A 20828-nucleotide genomic window follows, 5' to 3' on the forward strand; every position below is an offset into this window, starting at 1 on the left:
ATCATTATTTTTACATGCATCTGAACTTCCGATTTCCGTTCAAGCAACTCATCAATGAGCAACAAAAATGTTGTGACCCACTTTACGGTTTATAGCTTTCAACGCTTTGTCACTTGCAGCAACAGCAGCAGCAACATGCACAGCAGGAGCAACAGCAGCAGAAATCCGTGAAGTAGCAATATATATTGCTCTGGCTGCAGCGATGACAGTTGTAAATATTATGTTAAACACTAAATGAAGTCGTTAAAATCATTTAATAATGCACTCTTTGAGTCCGTCGCGCTGACAAGTGAAGCGATCCTCGACGCCGACGCTTTTGCTTTTGGCTCGGCTGCTGTCGCTGGGGTTGCCTGCTGACTGCCGCCTGCTGCTTGCTGCCGTTTGCAGTTGCAACGCTGCGTTGCACTCTAGCGAGGCATGCAAATGGCTGCCGGCCAGACATGTGGCATGACATTTGCTCAGCACTGCGTCTGCTGCGTCTGCGGCGGCGGCTCTTGTCAAACAAAATTGAAAGGATGTTTGATGACATGCTAAATTGACAAATGCATGCAAAAGCGCTTGGTAGCTGCCACTTTGCATGCGCGACTCATTATTCATAGCTAGTCAAAATTGCACGCTGCATGCCACAAGCTCTCGCTGTCTCACTCACTGATTCTCCGTCTGTCTCTCTCTCTCTCTATTTCTCTGTGGCGAATCTAATTGAATTTGTTATTTTATCAATTGAATTTGATAAAGATTTGTTAGAACAGCTCACTCTGTCTACAGCCTCTCTAGCCGTTGCAAATTCCCTGCGCAAATATGCCACATTTTCGGTTCATAAGCAGCAGCAGCAGCAGCAACAACAGCAACAACAAGTGCATGACTTGGCAAGTTAAAATCTAATGCCTGAGCGTAGTCATAAGGTCAGGCTGGGCGCATTATCAACGCCAGCCACAACAGCAACATTTTTGCTGGCTGCAAGCGATTCGTGCATCAAGCAAGGCGAGACTCCAGCGACATGGCTTCAGCAGCAGAATACATGAGTCGTCTTGCCTTTGGTGTTGCTGTTGCCGATGCCGATGTTGCCGTTGCCTTTGCCGTTGCTCTTGTTGCTGTTACGCCTGCTGGTTGAGATGTATGTGCAGTGATTACCACCAGGCGAGCGTATACTTTAGCATTTTATATGCTTTTTTTTCTGCTGCATTTCTTTTTTTTTTTTTTTTTTGTGTTTTTTGGGTCACGTTGTCCTTGTGCACAAGTCGCAGCATTGAGCTTGGAGCCGCAGTTGACTGCGCTCGATTCAAGTTAAGTCTTACGCCCGAAATTAGGTTTCGTTTTTAGCACAAGGCGCGCGTTGAAATGGCGTTGATGATGTTCATGTTTCATGTTTGCAGCCTGATGAAGCGCACCGATTATCCCCAGCATCAGCAACAGCAACAACAACAACAATAACAGCAACAGCAACAACAGCAGAAATATGCCAAGATAGCCCGTAAATTGATTGATTTGCCACGGCACGAAGCTGGACTAAAGCTGCAAGGCAACTACATATAATGCAGCGAGCCAAGAGCATCAGCCACAGCAACGGCAACGGCAACGGCAACAGCACCAACATCAAAACTCGTTTCAGTTTCAATTTCATTTTAAAGGCACTTTGGTAACGACAAAAATTGCCATGAGTGGGGGGCAAAAGTGGGCGTTGTTGTTGCTGTTGCAACGTGGCAGCCGTTGCAGTTGCCATTGTTGTTGCTGCTGCTGCCGCCGATGATGTTGTTGTAGGCAGCAGCATTGCTGGCATGCCAGAATCTATCAATGTGTACACATTTATGCGCGCTATTTTCAAATGACGGCGACAATATATGCAGCAAATGCAATTGAAACGTAACGAAATGTTGTGCAACGCCCACTATTGGCTGCAAGCCAAGTGAAGCAGTTGCTGCCAAGTTGTTGCGGCTGCTGCTGCTGCTGCTGCTGCTGTCGCTGCGGTTATAGTTCCTGATGGGCATGTCGCTGCGACTGCCACATAACTATTTCTCAATTGAAATCTGTACGTGAAAATTGTCGTTGTTGTTGCTACTGCTGCTGCTCGTTTGAAAAAATGCAATTGCATGCAAAAAGAGCCAAAGCAGCAACAGCAGCAGCAGCAATTGCTACTGCGGCAGCAATTTGTATGCAATGAATTAAATTCCAGCGCAGAGCGTTTACTCCATCGGCTCGCCATTGAGGAAAATCACAGGAAAACCTCTGACCCGCCATGCTGTTTGTCAAGTGCGTCTGACAGCAATCGCTGCTGTGCTTATGTTGACATGACAAATTTGGCTGGCAATCAGCGCTGACGGCAACCGCAATTGCAGCTGCTTACGGACTCTGATGCGATTAAGGCTAGAAGTTTAGCTTAATAGTGTAAGCCAAGTTCAGGGTAAACGAGTCTGCAACCAGAGACCTCATATTGAACCTTAAGCTCTCTCTCTCTCTCTCTCTCTATCTGTCTATCAATAGATATTTCCTTACATTTATATATCAATCCTCTTTAGACCTCAGCCAATATCCAGACTTTGTAGCACAGTGTATAGTAATGTGGAGAGTATTTTGAACTCGTCGCCGGCGATCTTCCCACATTCGTTAGAGCCGTCAGAGAACATGGCCTGCAGATTGGCTGATGCAGCGAGTTCAGGCCGGCATTTGCAGCCCAAAATGAAAGCCTAAACGTTGTTCTACAGCTTCTTCTGCTGCTGCCCCATCTTCTTCCTCTACTCGCTGCCGTGGTCTGGAGCAGTGTCAGTAATTTTTGGGGCCCGGCAAGCGGTTTGGCTGGCTGCTTGTCGCTCTCCAGTTTCGAGCTTCGAGTTTCGAGTTTCGGATCTTAAGTCGTTTGCTGGCTCCCAGGCCCCTGGGCTCTGCTTACATAAGCTTTGCCGTGTGTGCAGGTTGTAATTTTCCACTTTGCGCCTAACCAAAAGACAAAAAAAATACATAAAACAACTATAAAGTGCTGAGCATAGAAAGCACTGCAAGCGATAACTTTTTGGCCAAAGTATGACGTAGTCTTGCAGCTCGCGATCGCCCTCACAATCATTATCGGCCCCAGCTCCAGATGGCCCAGCCAGCACTGAGGGCTAGTCATCAAAAATGGCTAACTGCAATGAAAAGCTTGACACGATTTACACGATTTGCACACTGAGCCTACCTGAGCTCGTCCAGCAAGACAGGTAGAATACGCAGCTCGTAGTTGAGTGGATGGAATCGTTGGTCTTTGCATCGAATCCCAGGGTATCTGCTAGTCTGGTCGAGTGCTTGCCCAGCGCCCCCTATAGACTCGTTCATACAATGTTTTATGGGCAATTTTCGGCTTTTCGTGCTGGCGGCTGTCGTGTACGGAATTCAATCAGAAATTATCATTGATGGCGCCTTTTTATGGCTTGTTTTGCACTTTCCATATAAATATACATCCATCTATCTTAATGTGCTTGCCGCGACCAGCTAATTGATGTTGTCTGTCTATCGCCGCTTGCCGTCTGCCGTGCTTTTGCGTTTTGTTAATAAGCCATTAAATGCTCAATAAAACAACAATAGCGACACCAAACACCAAACACCAAAAGGCAAACGCCAAACGCCAAACGCCAAACGCCAGCCACAATGGCCATAGATAGTCACAGTCCGCGAAACAATATGGCAAACACAAATATTTAATTCATTGAGTCATTAAACAGCACTCATAGCTCCCTTGCTTAGCATTTCCCAATGGCCAGCTAACGATTTATGCTGATTTCTTGACGGTGCCACCGGCAGCTGGGGAAGGTCGTCAGATGTGGACAGAGGCAGGCGTCAATTTGTGATCTTCTTCAAGCGAGCAGCAGCTTGATTTATTAATCATTGTCGGCTTTCATTTCAATTCCAATCGGAATCATGAAGACGGCTTTTATTAGTTTCTCAAGCGTAGAACAAATATTGACTGAAGGAAAACTCACAAAAAATTCCACTTTAATTTTATATGAGATTTTTTATTAGTGCTGATTGATACAGCCGATTATGTGGCGATCTGGCACCACTCGCGTGCTCTTTATCGATATATTCGATAAGATCCTACACTTGCCACCAACAGATAATAAGAATTTTCAATTTTACTTTTTGAGCTTTGCACAATTATATTCGATTACATATTATAAATCTCATATATAATGTGTTGTAATTTGATAGCCATCGTCATAAGCTGGTAACACCATCTCCATAACAATTTCATAACTCATTTATTATATGACGTATCATGCACATTATATGTACATATATTTTACAAAGCTAAATTTAATTTGAATTAAAAATTCATTTTATTTTCAATTTGTATTCAGTTACATATCTCTTTGAATTTGATTGAATAAACTACAAGAATTAAATATAAAATTGATAAAAATAGAAATATATATTTATATGCTGCTAGATATATTTAGGCAAACACATGTATGTATATTTAATACATATATACAAATATATTACTAAATTATAAACTACTATCTCGAATAGTCAATTTTAATTCAATCAAAATGAATTAATTTGTATATTTTAAAATTTGAAATATAATTGATGGTTAAATTTGAAAAATCAAATTTAAATATTCCATAAAAATTCATATTGACGCTGCTGTATATAGAATGGAGCGAATGTTTGACATTTGATTAAATTGCATTTAAATTTTTAGCATGTTATGTTTAATTATCTATATCTATAAAGTAAATAACTTTGTTTTTTTTTTTATAATCGTTCACTGAACAAATATTGAAAATTATGAAATAGAAAAAAAACTATAAATATAATTAATAGACACGCAGCTCTTGCTTTGTCACACGGCCATTAATCAAACTCAACAGCTGGCGACGAGCATTGCTTTTTGGTAGTCAGTGTGCACGGCCCCGAGCGGACGACTATCAACGACTGGGCAATACACTGCAGAGTGCAGAGTGCCAAAAATGAAATGAGATTTGACAATTTATGGCGTTTATCTCGTGTTTAGTTTATGTAAGCAATATACACTCTTTGATTACTCTGTGAATTGGCTATAAAGTTGAATAACTCGCGCCGATCGAGTTCCCTTTTCGGCCGGCTGGCCACTTGGCTCAGCGCTGGGGCTTTGTATGCACATATGCATGTGTTTAATTATTTATTATTAAACGAATTGGTGCAACCTTAACTGCCAGGTAATTGGCTACTGGTGTTCTGCCGACTACCACTCTAAATGAATATGCAAAAGAGGCCCCAGTCGCAGCACCAGCGGGTCCAAGCCAGAGACTCAGACTGAGACAGAGACAGAGACAAACAGACAGCAGCAGAGCAACAAAACAAAATCCACAGTGGTTTGTGCATTGACCAAAGCAACTGGACAGCGCGCAGCGGGGCGCGTTGCCCAAGTCGAGAGTCCGAGATCCAGTTCAAGCTGCGAGCTGGGCCATAAGTCCCATATATTCATGTGGCCAAATCAAATAAGCTCGAGGTAGGCATGTGCACAGACAATCGGACGGACAGTCAAAGTGTCTGTTGTGTTGTCTTTCTGGCTGCTGCTGCTGCTGTTGCTGCTGCTGCTGCTGCTGTGATAGTGGCAGTGGCAGTGACAGCAGCAACAGCAACAGCAGCAGTAGTAATATCAGTTACTGGTTTTATGATGCAGCGTTCTGCAATTTATCAGCAAGTTAAGCCCGGCTCTGCGTTGATTTGAATATCCAATTATAAACACATTCGGCTGCTGCAGACGACGCCCTCGATCCTTGCCTGTTTCCCGCGAATCCGCGTCGATGGGCGATGGTGGATTCTGGATTGGGGATTGGGGATTGGGGATCGGAGATTGGCTACTGTTGGCTTAACACACATTGTCGCACGTTTAGCACAATGATGCACAGTGTTTTGTTGTGGCGACAGGCCGGGGCGTGACAGTGTGACAAATGTGATACGCATTTATATGGCAATGACACGAAGCGGGCTAAAAATGTGATTAGCTGCATAATCGCAGCCTGCGCCAGCGCCGGCTGCAGATTTATTTTAATAACTCCGGGTGAATAGGAGCGAGCGGAGCAACAATGCGGCGATATTATTGCGGCTGATTTATGGATGTGTATTATGGCTGCAGTCACGCAACGATCGGACAAATGAATTGGCCATTCTGTTGTGGCCCCAAAACGCAAGCCTTTCAATACCCCGTCAGCCAGTGCAGTAGGGCTGCATCGACTTGAAGACTCGTAGGCGATCGTGCCGTGCCTGCATACGTGAGTTTTTGGACAGACCTATCACTTAGTAAATACTTGTCACTTTTAATTTACAGCCCAACTCGAAACGCGAGAGCCGAGCTGTACTCCGCGCCGTAGCCCGTTTGGTTGGGGATTTTCGTTGACTTGGTCGAGGGGCTGCAGCTGCATGCCACAGCAATTTGCAATTACCACAAACACGCGGTTGCGGACTGACTGTCAGCCAGTCAGCCAGTCATCCAGCCTTGCTGCAATAACAAGAGCCAGGCCCCACCGCACCTCACCTCGCCTCGCCTCAGCTCGACTGGCATGGCAAAAGTTTTACAATTAGAACACTTTCGCGTGGCTTTAATGATAACGGGACTTGGCTGCAGTGGGGTCGGCGATATATAGTATATAGTAAGCCACTCCAGTCGGCCCGCCAATTCCGATGTATGATATAGGGGGCGTGTCAGGAAACTAGCTTTTAAGTGCGTCTGCGCCTGCCTGCGCCACTGGAGATTGAAGTGAAAAACGTTTAACGATTTTCGGCTTGTTGAGAATATACATACACATGTGTATATGTGTGTATGAAAATCGAAATTTGCCAGAATTGCGGATAGGAATTCTCGACTCATGCCTGTTTGTTGTCTCTGCTCCTGCTTCTGCTCCTGCTCCTGCTCTTGTTGTTTTAGGCCCATGCAACTATGCCAGCGTAGTTTGGTTGTTTATTCAAGACCATGCCGGCTATTGTTGCCATTCTGCTGGCCACGGCTGGTCAAGTGGCAGGGGATAATGGCCATTGTGTGGCATGTTTGTCGAGGCTCCGGCCTGAATGAGGTACTTGACCGAAATCGCTCATTAGGCAGCAGATTTAGAGCAACGCTCTTGGCCAATCGGCCGGGACAATGCCGTGTTTATTTAACAGGCGCTGCTTGGCTGGCGCATTAAAGGATTTCGGGCATTGTGCGCGTAGAGCGGATGATCTTATGGCTGAGGATTTAGAGAGTGCTCGTTGATCTCGTTTTTTGCACTATACTGTTGCCGTCTCTTTCCCGCGCGCCGACTGTTACCTGGCCACCCTGGACATCCTGCGGTGATAATCGCAACGGCACTTTTTATTCAACAAAGGGCTCTCCATTTATGTGTTTGCTCATGTTTTGGGATAGTTGCTAATTTGCTACAAAGTTGCACATTTGGCCGAGGGTAGGACGCCGGAACTCAGCTTAAGTTAAACTGCTTCGCTGCCTGGCTGCCTACCCTGCTCTGCTCTGCTACGGCCTGCACTACCTTCTCACAGCCTCTCAGCGACTGAGAACATCCCCGTCCAATCCCATCGAGCGATTTCGATCCCATGCCATCCATCAAATGCGCTGCCATTTGGCAGCTACCTCCTGTCTCTCCTTTCATTACGCCTCGCTCATATTCAGAGCCGATGCGGCTCTGACCTTCCGCTCCTACTGCGCCAATTGAATCATTTGGCCTCATTGCGCCGCGTGTGCAGCCGCCCAAATGGCCATTTGCCGAGCGCTGTACAGTCGACACTAGAGATGATGGACTAGCTCTGGCTGAGCCATCGTTGCAGACAGTAAAACTCGCCCCGAATGCTGGCTATGTAGCATGTTATTATGTTTTTATTAATTTTTGATTATATTATGATGCAGTTGCGACCCTTTTGCATGCCGCTTCTCGCTGATTGTAGAAAGTTTTTTGCCACAACAGCTTTCGCCTCTGAGCTAAACAGCTTTCAGCACCCCTGCGGTAATTGCTGCTACTAATAGCTGACTAAACCAGCTTTATTCTCGTTCAACAATCCATCAATGCGACATTGTAAAGTGCTTTGCTAGAATTCCCATACGCTCAGAGCCAATCTACACATTGGCGCGCCATAAATATCGATATCAACTTGCATTCAATCAGCCTCATTATGATAATAAAGACATACAGCTCTGGACACCTACACAGGGATGTGGATGTGTGTGCGTGTGTGTGTGTTTGCCACATGGATGACGAACTCAATAAAGCTGCTACGACTTGGATATTGAGTGATTCGAGTCGACTTGACTTGTCTTGGCTCGCAACGACTCGGCTTGACTCGACTCGACTTGACTCGACTTGACTTGGCGTGGCTTGACTTGACTAACTTGTCGAGTTGTCTAAGAAAGTGGCTCTGTCCGCTCTCAAACAGCTCCACCTCTATATAGTGTCAGCCCCCGTGCAACTCAGGTCTCTGGCTCCCGCTTCCTCTCCCTCTCCGTCTCTGTCTCCGTCTCCTGCTTCGTCAACGTCTCAGTTTCAGTTTCAGTTCAAGAACCAGTCGCAGTCATGATCATGATTGCCTGATCATCGACATGAGCATCGACAGCTTGCGGCGACGTATAAATTTGTTCGTACTATAAACAAAATGAGCAAAAGATTTTTATCTGTTTGTGTAAATATTTGTTAAAATTAAGCTTTCATTTAAAAAGTTTCAGAAATGTTAACTTGCTTAGCATGCGCCGATAATAAAATGGCTAAAGCAAAAAAAGAGCTCTCTTTTTTCGAGCTGGTTAGCCATAAAGAGGCGATGGATCGATGGACAGATAGAAATCAACTGAAATGGGTTATAAAAAGGTAACTCTTCGCCAGGTGGCACATGAGAGAAGCAGATAGGCAGAGAGACAGGCAGAAGAGAAGAGGGGGGAATGGCGCAGCTCTCGCTGAAAAATCGCTGTGATCATTAAAGAGGCCGAGTTCATGCATTTGTGAGCGCGGCTTAGGCTAATTGCAGGCGCGAAGCCACACTTGTAAATGATGTGGGAATCTCTGATAGATTTGGGTGCCCAAGGTGTGGGTACAGGGTATTAGGCGGGCGATCACCCGTAGACATTGGGCAACATGCAACAGCAGCGAGCCGAACATAGCTACAATTTTTTCTGCTGCTGCTGCTGCTGCTTCTTCTTCTTCGTTTTTCTTCTTTTTTAATTTAATTGCGGCAATTAAAGCAACGCATAGATGCATAAATAAAGAATAATATTAAAGTTGATAATTATGCTATAGCATATGTGAATACAAAGAAGTAGTAGAAGAAAGAGAAGCAGAAGCACAAGCAGAAGCAGAAGAAGAATAGGAAGAGGAAACATACATATATACATGAATAATACAATCAGGCAACTGGTTTAGGGAACTTCTCTTTGAGGCTCAATTTCATGCTGGAGCTGGCGGCGTCAAATGAGCTGAGGGAATATTCAAATGCCTGGAATGTCTTCCATTTCTATATATGTATGTATGTACGTAGTGTATTCTATAGCTGTATGTGTGTGTGTGTGTGTGTGTGTAAGCATCTTTGCCTTTAGACGAGTGACAATTGTTGCCACCTAATAACCAATTCAATTATTGGCTGCCTAATAAACCCGTTTACTTCAACTTAATTATTGGCCTTGGCTCGCGAGCCTGCGGGGTAGTTGCCAAGAGTTTGGCATGGGGCGGCTTCTCCCTTCGGCTTTCAGCAGCGTTTCAGCCAGCACTTGAGGCCTTAAATGCGCAATAACAACAACACCTGCAACAACCAACTACCAACAACCTACAGCCAACAGCCACAGTCACTGCCAACAGCCAACAACGAGCAACTAAAGCATTTTTTATTTAAGGGGCTAAATTGCCAAATTGCTTTTGTTGTTAGCTAATGACTCGATGAATTTGTTGCCGTCTGAGCGGTGCCCTTCCCCAGCTCCTCCTCTGCCCCACATTTGATGGACATCCAATGATTATGACTTTTAAGCAGGCTCTAAGTGCATTACAACTTGGCCCAAAAGCCGATAAAGTCTGTGGCGGAGGGCGCAAAATGTTTTTGGCAATTAATCAACATTTGTTGAACTTTCTGCAAAGTAACGAATATTTCAAGGGCTTGCCAAATAACTTTTATATCGAATCGTTATTGCTTTGCAGTGTATTTCTGAGAGCATTCATATATGCCCAAGATTAAGGCTCAACGGGATTTCCATTCTGGAGCGCAGTTGCCCTACAGATTATTGAGCAGGAATTTCATTGAGATTGGTTGTGCTCTAGTTATATAAAGTCTAGGCTCTAGAGTGGATAAGCTGGAGATGTGTGTAGAGACCATTGCACAAGATCATTATTTTTTATTTATCTCTGAGTTCATTAGATAGAAATTTTATTTTTGTTACCGGTGACCACTTTAAAAATTGAATGTAAATCATGAAAAATCATTATTATAATTTTTTAAACATTACGATCTAGTTCCTTATTTTGCAAGACTTTATATGGATTTACGTCATTACGACATTTGTTGCTCATAAGCCAAAACAATGTAATTCAATCTAATATTATTGGATTTCATATACTTTTCGGATAGCTGAAGATGTTCGAGCTCAACAGGACGGCATACGTCACTCTCTTCTAGTCCAGTTATGTTTTTCTACCGCCTCGCCCTTAACGTTCAGTGAAATAGTAGCGAGGGCAAAGAAGAGAAATGAAAACTCTTCCAATATCTATGACTCACTTATGGACCTTGCTATTGCCAGCAAATAGAATGGCTAAATGTTGTATAGAATGATAAATATGAAATATCGATAACAATTTCAGTAATTGCTGTAGACCAACAGATGAAAGAATATTTAGATTATGTGCAAAAGACTAAGTGAGAGTGCATTGCGAATGCTGACCCTCATTTAATCTCTGCCATGCACTCTCCACAGCTCTCTTGCTACTAGCTAGAGCGCAATTCGATTGCGAAATCAGAGCGAGTAGTCCGTAAAATGCGTTGGCCATAAAGTCAGCTTGGCTCTGCAGCGACTGCCACTCACGCCTCTGCGACTGCGGCGCATAATTGAAGAGTGGAAGCAACCCCATTACTTGCAGACAGCGCTCAATCAGCGCCACGAGCCACCCACTTCGCGCCGGCCAAGAGTTCAAATTAATTGCAATATGAGACACATTAAATTTGACCCCATTGAGGGTTGATCCCCGGTTCTAGGGCACACCCCCACATCAGGGTGAAGGAGACTATCTCTATCACATGGCCTTAATGAGCGGTCAGTTAATCATGACATTTAAGACAGTGCCATTTGGCCAATGTCCTGTGGCCGAGGGGGAGGCGGGTGGTAGAGTCCATAGCGTCCTCTAAATTAAAGGCATATATTAATGCGATGGCTCATAGGGATCGGAGTCGGAATCGGGTTCAGATTCGGATTCGCGCTCATGTTCGGGCTCGGGTTAAAGTTGCTGCCGCACTATAAAGACACTTTAATGCACTTCATCAATTCGGGTTATGGCTATAACACGCTACAGCCAGCTACAGCTGTGTGTGTGAGTGTGTGTGTGTGTGCAGCGAATATTGAGCCCATGCCATAGCCGTAATTATCTTTGCCCCAGACTAACTCAAGTCGGCTTCGCATTTTAAGATTTCGCAAAAATAATAAATAATAAAAACAGCAGCCTCAACAACAAAATGGGTCGTTTTTGGCTGGCAGATAAAAAAAAAAAACAACAACACAAAATATATATGAAAAAAAAAAAAAAATTATGATGAAACTCCATTAATTTTTGTTGCCTTAGTTGCTGTGGCTGTGGCTGTTGCTGTTGCTGTTATTGTTATTTTTGAGGCCCGTTTGCGGCGGCTGCGTCATTGTTAATGAGTTTTTGCGTATGGCTTACTTATGGCGAGAGGAGCCGTCGCAGCCTGGACCAGTTCCAAGGAACTTAGGACTACGCTGCGGCCCTCAGACAAAGTTGGCAAGCCAACGGCCCAGCCCAGCGTAGCCCGGCCGCAGAGGCTACTTAATATTTGCCTGATTCGAGCTGAGCTTACTGCCGCCGCCTGTCCTGTCCTGTCCTGTCCTGCCCTGTCCTGTCCGTGGCCTGGACGGGCCTGGCAACTTCTGTGCGATTCTTTTTAATAAACTTCTTAGATAGAAGTTAAGCGCTGCAGCACTTCGATATGCCGCATCGCCGGCTTGCCCCATGCTCCATGCTTCGTGCAGTCGGGCAACTTGCTCGGCTTTTCCCACGCTGCTGTCCAGCCGACCAAAATTAAAGCCATTAGTTTACACTTTACATGCTAATGGCAAAGGTTCGAAAGGAGCCTGTCGCGTCCTTCACAGCCTGCCCCCAGGGGCAGGAGAGTAGCTCTGTTCGTGCTTCTGGTTAGCCGCCGAGCCAACTCAACTCCACTCAACTCAAGTCAAGCCAAGGCAAGCCAGCCTATCCTGCTGAATAAAACCAATGAACTTTTTAATTGCCTATGAACCCGACCGCCAATCCCTGTCTGTAGGCTCCAATTGCCATTCCTGTTCCCATTCCCGTTCCCATTCTCATTCCTGTTCCCGGTGCGCACACCAGTTAAGGCTCATCCGCTTTGCGAGTCGCGTATTCGAGTAGCCCGACGTTAGTCCGCTCTCAGGTCTGCGCACTGCCACAATTTCAAGTTTTACTGTTTGCTGTTATTTTATTTAGACAATTGGCGCCGTTACGGCCGCAAACATTCGCCCAAATTAACGACCTGTTTCGATTAGAGACGAGTGGCGTTTACTGCACTTTCCAGTTGCTCAGTCGCCCAATTGGCCAGTCGGACAGTCGGACAGCTGGACAGCTGGACAGTTGGACAGTTGGCCAGCTTTGAGACTGTTTATGGCCCGAGTAAATCATTTAAATTATGGCGCATTTGAACACACGGCTCAGCTCTATTGATTGGCTGGCAACAAGGTGCGCGTCTTGGCGACTTGAGATATGGCATTCGGTTGCGACAAGATGGTAAGAGTTGGCCAGAAGGCTGCTGGCTTTGCCTCTTACGTGGCGCAAGCTCAGCTCAAGCAGGGCCAGACACGTGGATGGGTCTATCGCTTAGAGGCCTATCAATTACTGTAGATGCTGCTTATCTCGATTCTTGGCTGGTAATCAGGGCAATTGTCACTTCACTTGGGTGCCCGCTGAGGCCGACCCTATCTCAGGTGGTCGGCATATGAAGTGGCTAATTAAAATAGTTAAATGTCATTTGACCCTAAGGGCTCCCGAACGGAACCTCAAAGGCGCGCATGGAGAGGCGCGAGCTAAACAAATTTGGCTGGCGCAGCAGGTGGCGGGGATCGGTGAATCTGGCCACTGGGACCGTCGGAGCCGTCGGAGCCGTCGGAACCGGGAAACTGATCACAGCAGGCGCTATCAACGACGGCGCTGCAGGTTCAGCACCTTTTGTGCGATAGCCGGCAATAAGTTGGCTACATCAATCGGAGGCGGTGTCATAATTTTCACAGCAGGTGTCGCTGCTAATGATTTACAGCGGTGCGAGTGGCGGGCAAAGAGCAGCATGCAGAGCGGTGCGAGTGGGAGAGAGACGGCGCACTTAGACCAACTGCAGAGTAACGAGCGCAACAAACTGCAGCGGTAGTAAAATGAAAACATGGACAAAAAAGAACCAAAATCTAAATTCGTTGTGGGCAGACGCGCTGCTCTTTGATGTCGCAGTCAGAGGGCTAGTGGAGAAACTAAGTGGAGGAGGGACCGTCAGTAACTGAGAGGGAGCGAGAGCCGAGATAATGGACAGCTCATTGTTGCTGTTGCTGTTGCTGTTATGGCCCAACAACATCAAGTTGAAAAACAATTTATTATTCGTTTTGTGTGTGTGCTGCATGTGTGTTTGTGTAGCTATAGGTATAGGTCTGTCTCCTTTCAATTTGGCCCGGTTAAGTACGGTTCCGATCGGCCTAAGCCCTTTCCCCTGCAGCCGCATTCACCTTTACAGCCACAGCCACGGCCACAGCCACAACTCTGTCCACAGTCAGGCCGTGGGGCGTTGCAGTGGCTCGCCGCGCTAATTTGGTCATGTTGGATGGCCGTGGAACGAAAGCCTGGCGCCAATGGCGCCCCCTATGGCGCACAAATGCTAAACAAATTGTTAAATATTGTAAGCGATTCGAATTGGGGCACTTGTTGTTTACCGTGCCAAACAATAGAGGGTGGACAGTGATGAAGCGTAGGTGTAGCTCTCACGTGAGCTTGTCATTCTGCATTGGCTATAAGTGAAAGAGACAGTTATTACTTCAAGTCTAATTGGTCTAAAGAGGACTTTCTTGTTGCTGTTACCGCAAGAGGATAACTTAATTCTAGCTCAAGAATGAAGTACTCCTTTCGGGCTTTGGAATTAGAAATAGGTAGAGGTGGAGGTATTATACTCACTGTTCAGTATGGACTAAAACTCGGTTCACAATTATCGTAAGCTAACCTGTCCTGGGTGTGCGTGAAAGAGATATTCATTACTTCAAGACATAGTAACAAAACTATATCAGCGCATTGGTTATAGATATCAAATATCCCACTCAAAGGTCGCTAGGAATCCCAAAACCTTGCCTTTAAGCCTATTTAGTCGTAATGAGTAGAAGTACGAGTCGCAATAACAGCAACAGTGATAATAACAGTAATAGTAACAGCAACAGTAACAGCTACAGTAACAGATACTTTAACATTAATAGTGTCGTTGACAGAATAAGAGATCAGCGAATTTCCTAGAAGTTATTCAATCTATGAGGCGTAGTTCTCATCGAGAGCTGCAGATAGCTAACTGTTGATTTGATTTGAGTTCCATGAGGTTTCTTACTTACATTAAGACATCTGAAGATGCAGCCTGACTGCCAGTTTTTCTATATTCGTGCATTGGAGCTGGCTGTTATGGAACTCAAAGCTGACCTTTTACCATAAAACTCGATTCACAGGTAACATAGGCCAATGTCTTATCGGGTGCAGAGCAGACGTCTGGTCGGACAAACTCTGACTTGGCTTTTAGCTGCTGTGCTAATCGATGAATCAAATCATCTAGCATTTAAATTTGCAGAGACTTGATTGACTGGCTAACTGATTAGCTAACTAACTAACTAACTGACTTACTGGCTTACTGCCTGCCCCGATATCATTTTGTATAATTTTCTTGCCACACACTCGAGCTCGCTCTGCACTCTGCAGGGAGCCATGTGCGCAGTTGCACGACGTTGAAATTGCTCCAATTATGTTGGCTCCGGTGCGGGCTGGGCCTGGCTTTGGCTCTGGCTCTGGCTCTGGCTCTGGCTCTGCTCGGATACGGGGCCAAAGTAGTTCGGTGGCCAACGTCGCGACGTTGGCTTTCTGTTTTGACTGCGCCGCTCATCCTTTCCACCATTCATTCTGTGCTCTGGCACTGTGACTGGACGTACTGGCCTCAATATCATTATACTGCCAGCGGGGCAGTGGCACCTCTCTGACATATTGCGCGGCGATAGCAGCCACAGCGACATCGCTGTAAACGCGCCACAACAAGTTTCGACCCGGCTACCAGAAATGGCACAATCGCCCAATCCCCCCATCCAATCGGCGCTCTCTGCCTCAAATCTCAGCCAGCAGCAATGCGGAAACGGCCTGAGCCGGCTATCGATTCGCAGTTGGCTATGAACCCGAGTGCGCTCCCTGTGGGTAGCTGGGCGACCCCGGCAATTATTCGACAAATAGCAGCTTCCGCGGCCTCAATCTGCGCCAGCCTGATTGCGGGCTGCCACGGCTAGCTGGCTGCTGCCTTAGCTGTTTCTCCTCCCACAGCTAATCTTAGCCGCTAAATTGGCCGCTAAGCAACGGTACAGCTGAACTGTAAAACACAGACTTAATGCTCTTAGACAGCTAGGCAGGCAGCCAGGCAGCCACTTGACTACTGGGTGGACAAAGCGGCTTCGGCTGAGTTTCGCGGGTCGATCACATTCGTGGCGGCTCCGTTGACAATTTCGGGTGGGGGCATCAAACAGATGCTGAAGCTGCCAGGCGAAATGTGTGTGACGAGGATCAGCGAAAGGATAAGCCGCCGACGTCCAACAGATTGGGCCTGGGCAGGTAAGGCTGAGCTGATCCTTGACCGTCGTCAATCACACTGCAATTTTGGCTACAGCTAGGGACAGTAATTGGAAGTGTTAGCCAGATAGATGCACAAGTGGCCAGGGGATGTTGCCGCATCGCTAGACAAGGCCAGCAGCAGCAATTCGTTCTGGGCAGGCTCAACAAAGCCAGGATCACAAATGAGATCCTATTGTTCTTCGGAGAGCGCAGGAGGGAGAGAGAGAGCGAGACCCAGCTGTGCGGAAGTCAAAGTCAACTAAATGAAATCACAGCACATGTTGTATGCATATGAGTGTGTATGTGTGTGTGTGTGTGTGTGTATGTAACTAAAGTTAGTTAAGAGCTATAAAAGCCAAGATCTAAAACGTCTTTCCTTGAATCGCTGCCATACAGATTGTGGTGAATGATTCCGATTACAGAGCTTCTGGAATTCCGTTGAGCTCTACTGAGAAATGCCGCTCGTAAAGGCGAGAGGCATTTAACGGGCATTAAAATGCGAAATCTCCGATATGATTTACGTTGCGAATTAATTTCGTGGGCCGACGTTGCGTCGGTGGCATTAAAACGGTTTTTGGATTTCGGTTTTTTGTTTTTGGCTTCCTTCTGATTGTGAATCTCGGCCGTCTCTGTTGATGTTGCTGGCAGAAAAGGAGCCGCAGCACAGGATATGAAATTGAGCATAACTAATTAGAATTCAAACAATTTTCAGATTCGAGCGAAAGACGCGCTTGTTAATTAAGAAAACTAAAGAGGAAGTTGAGCCGTTCCCATGGCAACTGCATTGAACCCAACTTAATGACGGTACCCCAATTTCTTCACGCTCTTTTTAGGATCATCCTAGTCTGCGCGGCACTCCACTGGCCATGCTGGCCGCCCAGTGCAACAAGCTGTCGAACAAATCGCCGCCGCCGCTGGCCGATGCGGCCGTCGGCAAGGGTTTCCATCCCTGGAAGAAGAGTCCCAATTCACCGGCAGCAGGTAGCAGCAACGCACCCGGCGGCGGCGGTGGTGCATCTAGCCTCAGCGGCAGCAGCAGCGTTGGCCAGCACTCGCCCTGCGCCATCTCGGCGGCAAGCTCGTCCAGCTCCAGCGGCAGCGGCAGCGGCGGAGGAGGGGGCGGCGGCGGAGGCAGCGGCGGGCAAACATCGCGCAGCCTCTCGTCCAGTGCTAACAGCAGCACTATGGTAAACATCACAGCTAGGTAAGCAGCACGACGGCGCACAGTGGTCCAATGTCCTGAATCTGGCTGAGCCAAGGATGAGCAAGCACCGGAGCCGGAGAGTGAGCCGGGATCGATCCATCGATTGGCATTACCTCCTCTTCAGGCAGTAGCTCCTCCCTCATTGAGGGTCCGCTTGCGTGCGCCCTTGGCTCAGCTAGCGTTCTGGCGGCTTGTGGACCACTGTGCGTTGGCTAGACAACGGCATGCTTTATACAACTTGTGAGTAATTTCAGCATATATCCTTACAGTCGTCCGCTCGCCTCGTCCTGCGCGGCCGTGGGCACCTCGGCGTCTGCCTACGGCAGCGACCTGTACTTTCCCAACACGTCCACGTCGTCGGGCAGCATGGTGGCCGACAATCATCACATGCACCAGGGGCTGTTGGGCAAGGTGGAGGGCGCTGCGTTCGGGTCGGTCTACTCGCGCCACCCGTACGACTGGCCCTTCAACGCGGTGACTGCGTCCGCCCACAAGGCCGCCGAGGCAGCCAGCGTCAACTCGGGCTGGTGGGACATGCACAGCGCTGCCGCTGCCGGCAGCTGGCTGGACATGGGCAGCGCCGCGGCGGCGGGCATGCACTCGACCATGGCCAACTATGCGAGCGCCGCGGCCGCTGGCACGGATTACAGCTCGGCGCTGTCGCACTCGCTGTCGAACACGGCCCATCTGCTGGGCTCCGGCCAGCACTTGCTGCAGGACACGTACAAGAGCATGCTGCCCGGGCAGGGGGTGGGCGGCTTCTCGCTGCCGCACAGCTCGCCGTCGGCGGCGGCCACGGCCGCCTCGCCACAGGCCTCGACCCCGTCCACGCCCTCTCCGCGCTCGCAGCGTCGGTATGCGGGCCGCGCCACCTGCGACTGCCCGAACTGCCAGGAGGCGGAGCGCCTGGGCCCGGCCGGCGTCCACTTGCGCAAGAAGAACATCCACTCCTGCCATATCCCGGGTTGCGGCAAGGTGTACGGTAAGACGTCGCATCTGAAGGCGCATCTGCGATGGCACACCGGCGAGCGTCCCTTTGTGTGCAACTGGCTGTTCTGCGGCAAGCGCTTCACGCGCTCCGACGAGCTGCAGCGGCATTTGAGGACACATACCGGCGAGAAGCGCTTTGCTTGCCCCGTGTGCAACAAGCGTTTTATGCGCAGCGACCATCTGGCCAAGCACGTAAAGACGCACAATGGCACGGCGCCGAATGGCATTAAAAAGGGCTCCTCGGAGTCGTGCAGCGACTCTGAGGAGGCAGCCAATCAGTCGGGTGAGTCGAACGGGTTGGGCGGCGCGTCCAGTGGCCAACAGACGGGCGCAGGTGGTGGCGGCGGGGGTGGCTCCGCCAGCTCCGGCTCCGGCAACGGCAGCTCTGGCTCCGGTGCCGGCGGCAATCGAGCTGGCAGCCATCCCGGCACCCCGACCTCGCTGCACGCGCATAGCGCCTCCAGCACGTCCAGCAGCCTGCTGGGCGGCGGTCTGCACCTGGCCACGCCGCACCAGATGGTCGCCGCGGGCGGCTCGCCGGTGATGCTGCATCAGCATCAGCAGCAACAGCACCAGCAGCATTCGCATCAGTCGGCGCACCAGCAGCAGCAACAGCAGCAGCAGCAACAGCAGCAACAGCAGCAGCAGCAGCAGCAACAACAGCAGCAGCAGCAACAGTTCTCGCAGCAGCAGTCCCATCCACACGCCCATCTGCATCACCATCACCATCACCTGGTGGGTGCATCGGCACCCAGTCCCGGCCTGGATCAGCGTCTGGACCACAGCGCCCTGGTCGACATCAAGCCGCCGATGGTTTGAGGATCGCTGGGACCCTTTTTGTTTACCAATTGAACAGAAATGGGTTCCTGGACGCAGTTCAATGTGCACCACCGTTGGGCGCATCTATAATTAGTGGGCGTGGCTCAGCACTCGACACACTAATGCTAATGACACACGCACGCACTCTTAAAAATATTTTTTTGTGGGTTTCGCATTTTTTTTTTTAATTCAAAAAAATAATTAATAGCTAAGCAATTTTTTTAGTATGTTTAAATAAATATTATGTGTACATAAAAGTGCTAAGAAACGCTAAATACAAGTACCCGCTATTTTAATTAACAAAAGAAAAGAAAATCAACTAAAAAGAAAAAAACACAAATTGCTAATTCTTAAAATAAAATGAATATATATATATATCTTAAAATCCTGCTTAAATCCTATTGTATATATGTATTTAATGTATTTCTAGATGTCTATACGAATATAGTTTCATATATATATATCAAACGATCCTCAAATTTACAATCATAAAATTATTGCTATTGATATAAAGTATGCTACAAAAAAAGTTTTTTTTTCATAGTTCTTAGGTAAACAATTATTAAGAGAAATGGATCTATTAATATGCGCAGCGTTTACAAAAGTTATATATGGATATACATATGATATGCTTAACACAATGGCAAGCTAAACTCGAAAATTAAAGAATTGAGAGAAAAATGAAAACAAATCTGATTTCAATAAAAGGTAAACAATTATTATTATTATTATTATTTGTTGAACATTATGTGAGCAATTCAAAAAATAGTTTAAACCTATATATTATTAAAATAATATTTCTAGTCCAATTATGCAAAAAACAAAACAAAAACAAATGAAAAAAAAAAAATAAAATAAAATATAATTAAAGCGATTATTTCTAAAACTAAGGATGATAAACCAAAATTGTAAATCAAAACAAAATGATTTGCTTCAATTGAACGGTAAATATGCATGACAAGTGTGAAGGAGGCGCTAGGAGGCGTGGCCAGTGCTTCTTCTCCCGCTATATGCATTATCTTAATAATTGTTAAATAAAAACTACTTTTTTTTTATCCACTTAAAATATGAATATATATATACGAACTATGCATACTATATATAAGACGCTAGTGCATTACAATTTTGCAACTAAATGTGTGTTTTTTTTTTTTTTTTTTTTTTTTGTATTTCAATTTAACCAAACTTACATTTCATATATTAATGTATACGCGAATGGAGGAAAGAAATACAGAAAACAAAAACAAAAAACAATTAGGGCTTGACTAGTTTTTAACTCTTTAGCGAGATGAAACTTACTTAGCAACTTTAAGCTGTATATGTGTGCACGTATGTGCATATGTATGTGAGTGTGCACACGTATGCAGTTATATATACATATATGCATGTATGTGTATCTATATATATATAGATAATACTTTTTTTTTTTTGTCAACAAACAACAAAATGTAAATTAAATATTTAAAATAAATTTAAAAAAATTACAAAATTTTATTAAAAATAAATGTAACAAAACTTTCAGTTATGAACATTTGCTGTTGTTGTCCCTTGGACTCGGGCTCAATGAATATCAATTTGCCAGCAGCAGCCCGGCATAACGGGAATCGTATACGTGCTCTGCGAGCGCAGGACCATTGCATGGGGGGATGCTGGGCCGTACACTTCCGATCTGAGCCATGTGGATTGCGGGTGGTTGCTGGGCTGGATGTTTTGGCCGCTGGGTGGGTGGGCTGACAGTTTATTTAACATTTGACGGTCGGAATGCTGCATTGTGGGCGTCAACGGGG

The 20828-nt window shown here is 46.7% G+C and overlaps 1 protein-coding gene across 2 annotated transcripts in view; it reads left to right on the forward strand.

The window, feature by feature from the left end:
- The window catches only part of Sp1 (transcription factor Sp8), a 32014-nt gene extending 12113 nt beyond the window's left edge, over positions 1–19901 (forward strand). The window contains exons 2-3 of one of the 2 annotated variants that reach the window (XM_018110223.3): positions 16862–17232; positions 17502–19901. In XM_018110223.3, coding sequence (XP_017965712.1) covers positions 16862–17232; positions 17502–19041 — 1911 coding nt within the window. In that variant the 3' untranslated portion in view covers positions 19042–19901. Of the gene's footprint in view, positions 1–16861; positions 17233–17486 lie in introns of both variants that reach the window. The other variant, XM_018110220.3, reaches the window with a different exon arrangement.
- The last annotated feature ends 927 nt before the right edge of the window (positions 19902–20828 follow it).

The sequence above is a fragment of the Drosophila navojoa genome, chromosome X, assembly GCF_054131105.1.
Source record: "Drosophila navojoa isolate 15081-1374.11 chromosome X, UAZ_NAV_1.0, whole genome shotgun sequence".
Classification (NCBI taxonomy): Eukaryota; Metazoa; Arthropoda; class Insecta; order Diptera; family Drosophilidae; genus Drosophila; species Drosophila navojoa.